Source organism: Telopea speciosissima, chromosome 3, assembly GCF_018873765.1.
Source record: "Telopea speciosissima isolate NSW1024214 ecotype Mountain lineage chromosome 3, Tspe_v1, whole genome shotgun sequence".
NCBI classification, from domain to species: domain Eukaryota; kingdom Viridiplantae; phylum Streptophyta; class Magnoliopsida; order Proteales; family Proteaceae; genus Telopea; species Telopea speciosissima.
This window is the reverse complement of record NC_057918.1, coordinates 64,194,190-64,196,367: the sequence shown is the minus strand read 5'-3', so window position 1 is coordinate 64,196,367 and position 2,178 is coordinate 64,194,190. Positions and strand designations below refer to the sequence as shown.

General features: G+C 38.8%; 1 protein-coding gene across 1 annotated transcript; it reads right to left on the bottom strand.

Moving 5' to 3' along the window:
* Nucleotides 1-624: 624 nt before the first annotated feature.
* LOC122656461 (CASP-like protein 4B1) lies at nt 625-1,611 on the bottom strand. The gene is made up of 3 exons (XM_043850978.1): nt 1,274-1,611; nt 1,009-1,144; nt 625-827 (listed from the first exon to the last, which is right to left on the bottom strand). Exons 1-3 carry the CDS (start codon nt 1,552-1,554, stop codon nt 630-632), a joined length of 615 nt encoding a protein of 204 aa, XP_043706913.1. The 5' UTR covers nt 1,555-1,611; the 3' UTR covers nt 625-629.
* Nucleotides 1,612-2,178: the final 567 nt, after the last annotated feature.

The following is a 2,178-nucleotide window of genomic DNA, read 5'->3' as shown; positions in this document are numbered from 1 at the left end:
GTATTGGCTGATTCATATCAATATCGGTCGTGTCCAATACTGATACTGATGCCTACCCAATCCTAATCTTGTATCGGTAGAACGGTTCTTATTCGGAGCATGTCTATCTAAAAAACGAATTTTTATTAAAATTAAGGGCAAAACCATATAATACTCGGTCAATACATATTGGTATCAGTATCTGTCGAGGCCTATATGGAGCTTGATACTTGTATTTAAAACATACTCCCATTCACTCTGGAGCATGGTTTGAGGAATCAATATCGGATCGACTATATCGACCGATTCGTATTCTTGACCGATCCCGTATTGGTAGATCGATAAGGACCAAGGGTAAAAAATGTTTAAAAAAAATCTTTTTTTTTCCTTAAGAATATAGGAATAAATCTGTCCAATACAGACCTGATCCGGACCAATACCAATTACTAAAACCCTGCTCAGTAGTCTCCAAAGAATTTAACACTCCCTAGTCCCTAGTCCCTAGTCCTTACAGTCTTTCAAGTCTCAAAAGATTTATACAAAGAATGAGAGAGATTACAATTGCAAGAAGAAGAGAATCAAGAGAAAGAACACTTTTTGGTAGAGGAGAACAAGGAGAGTAACAGATGAAATAGAGTTAAAAGAAGGTTTTAGATATATTTCTCAGTAAAGATAGAGAGCTTAAATCCAGATATTAAGGCCGACATCGCTAGAGCCACGAAAGCCAAGATAGCCATACTTATTGAAGCCGCAGCTGGATCTGCAAGTACGTTATCTCTCTGTTTTCTCGCCAAATTCGTCAATGGAACGGCCGATGATGCTCCAGACACTAACAGGTACGCAATGATCTGCAATCATCAATCACATCAGGCATTGAAATTCCTGAATTTTCTTAGATTCAATTTGATGGTTCTCTTTGATTGCGAAGTGGAAACCCATTTTCCCTCTTTCTCCCCTCTGCTCCTAATTTTGATACTTTCCTTTTAATCGAAGAAAGAAAAAATATTAGAACTTCAAAAAAAAGCTCACCTGATCGCCAAAAAAGTCCAGAAAATTCAATCCCAGCTGCGAAAACAAGTACTTCCCAGTAGAGAATTCGTGAATTTGACGCAAAACCTGAGCTATCGTGTAAACAGTGGAAATAATGCCTATTGCTAACAAATACCTGAATCAGAGACAGATCACAACGAAACAGAGGATCAACAAAAATCAAAAGATACCCATTTCTTTGAAATCCATTCCAAGTTAATCAATTTTTCATAAAAATGAAATCTTTTGAGTTAAACAATTTTACCTATATTGTTCATAATGATGGAAATTATTATCATAGATATTGCCCGAAACTCTGTGGTTGTTAGTAGCCATGATTACGAAAGAAATAAACGAGAAGAGCGAGCATATCGTCCTTAGGACCACCTGACCCTTTTTCAATAAATCTTCTCTTCGCCGTCGCTGATGGACCAACGTATATGACGATGACTGGTTCTCGATGTCCGGCGGTGGCAGTGGCGGTGCCGTTTCAGGTTTCATTGGAGTGTGATCTTGGGAATTCTCCATTTCTTTGGTCGGATTCATCGGAATGGAATTTTTTTTTTCTCTTCACCTTTCAACGGCGGACATCTGTGTGAAGACAGCAAGTAAGTGAAGAAAGGAAAGAAGACGAAAAGGCAAAGAAGACGACGACGAAAAGAAAGTTAGAAGAAATTTCCTGACAACAGAAATCCATTTGGGGAAAAGATACCCACGCTAAGGTGTGGTGTGGGGATTCTTTTATGCGCCCACTAAAATCCTTATATTCGGGTTTGGAGGGGACATGAGACTCCGTCTCAAGAAGTGAGGTCTTGTGATCAAATCTTTGCCATTGCATAATTTCTTGGGGCCATCCACTTGAAGCTCACTAGGGCCCAGAAACTCCCGGTTTGTGCATGACGCGGGGTCATCTATGAGCCTAGGGGGGATGTAGTCGGCTTAAAGTCGGATACCCCTCCTGTCTCCCAAAAAAACAAAAAATCCTTGTATTTTCTCTCTCAATTGATCGGTTTGGGTTGAGTCGGTTTTGGTGTGGAAATAGTGAATTCGAAACCAAACCAATAAAGAAAGTATAGTTTCGATTCAATATGGTTCGATTTTTATTCGGTTTGGGTTTTGTTTAACATACATATTTATTAATTTTTTTTGGTAAGACATACATATTTACAC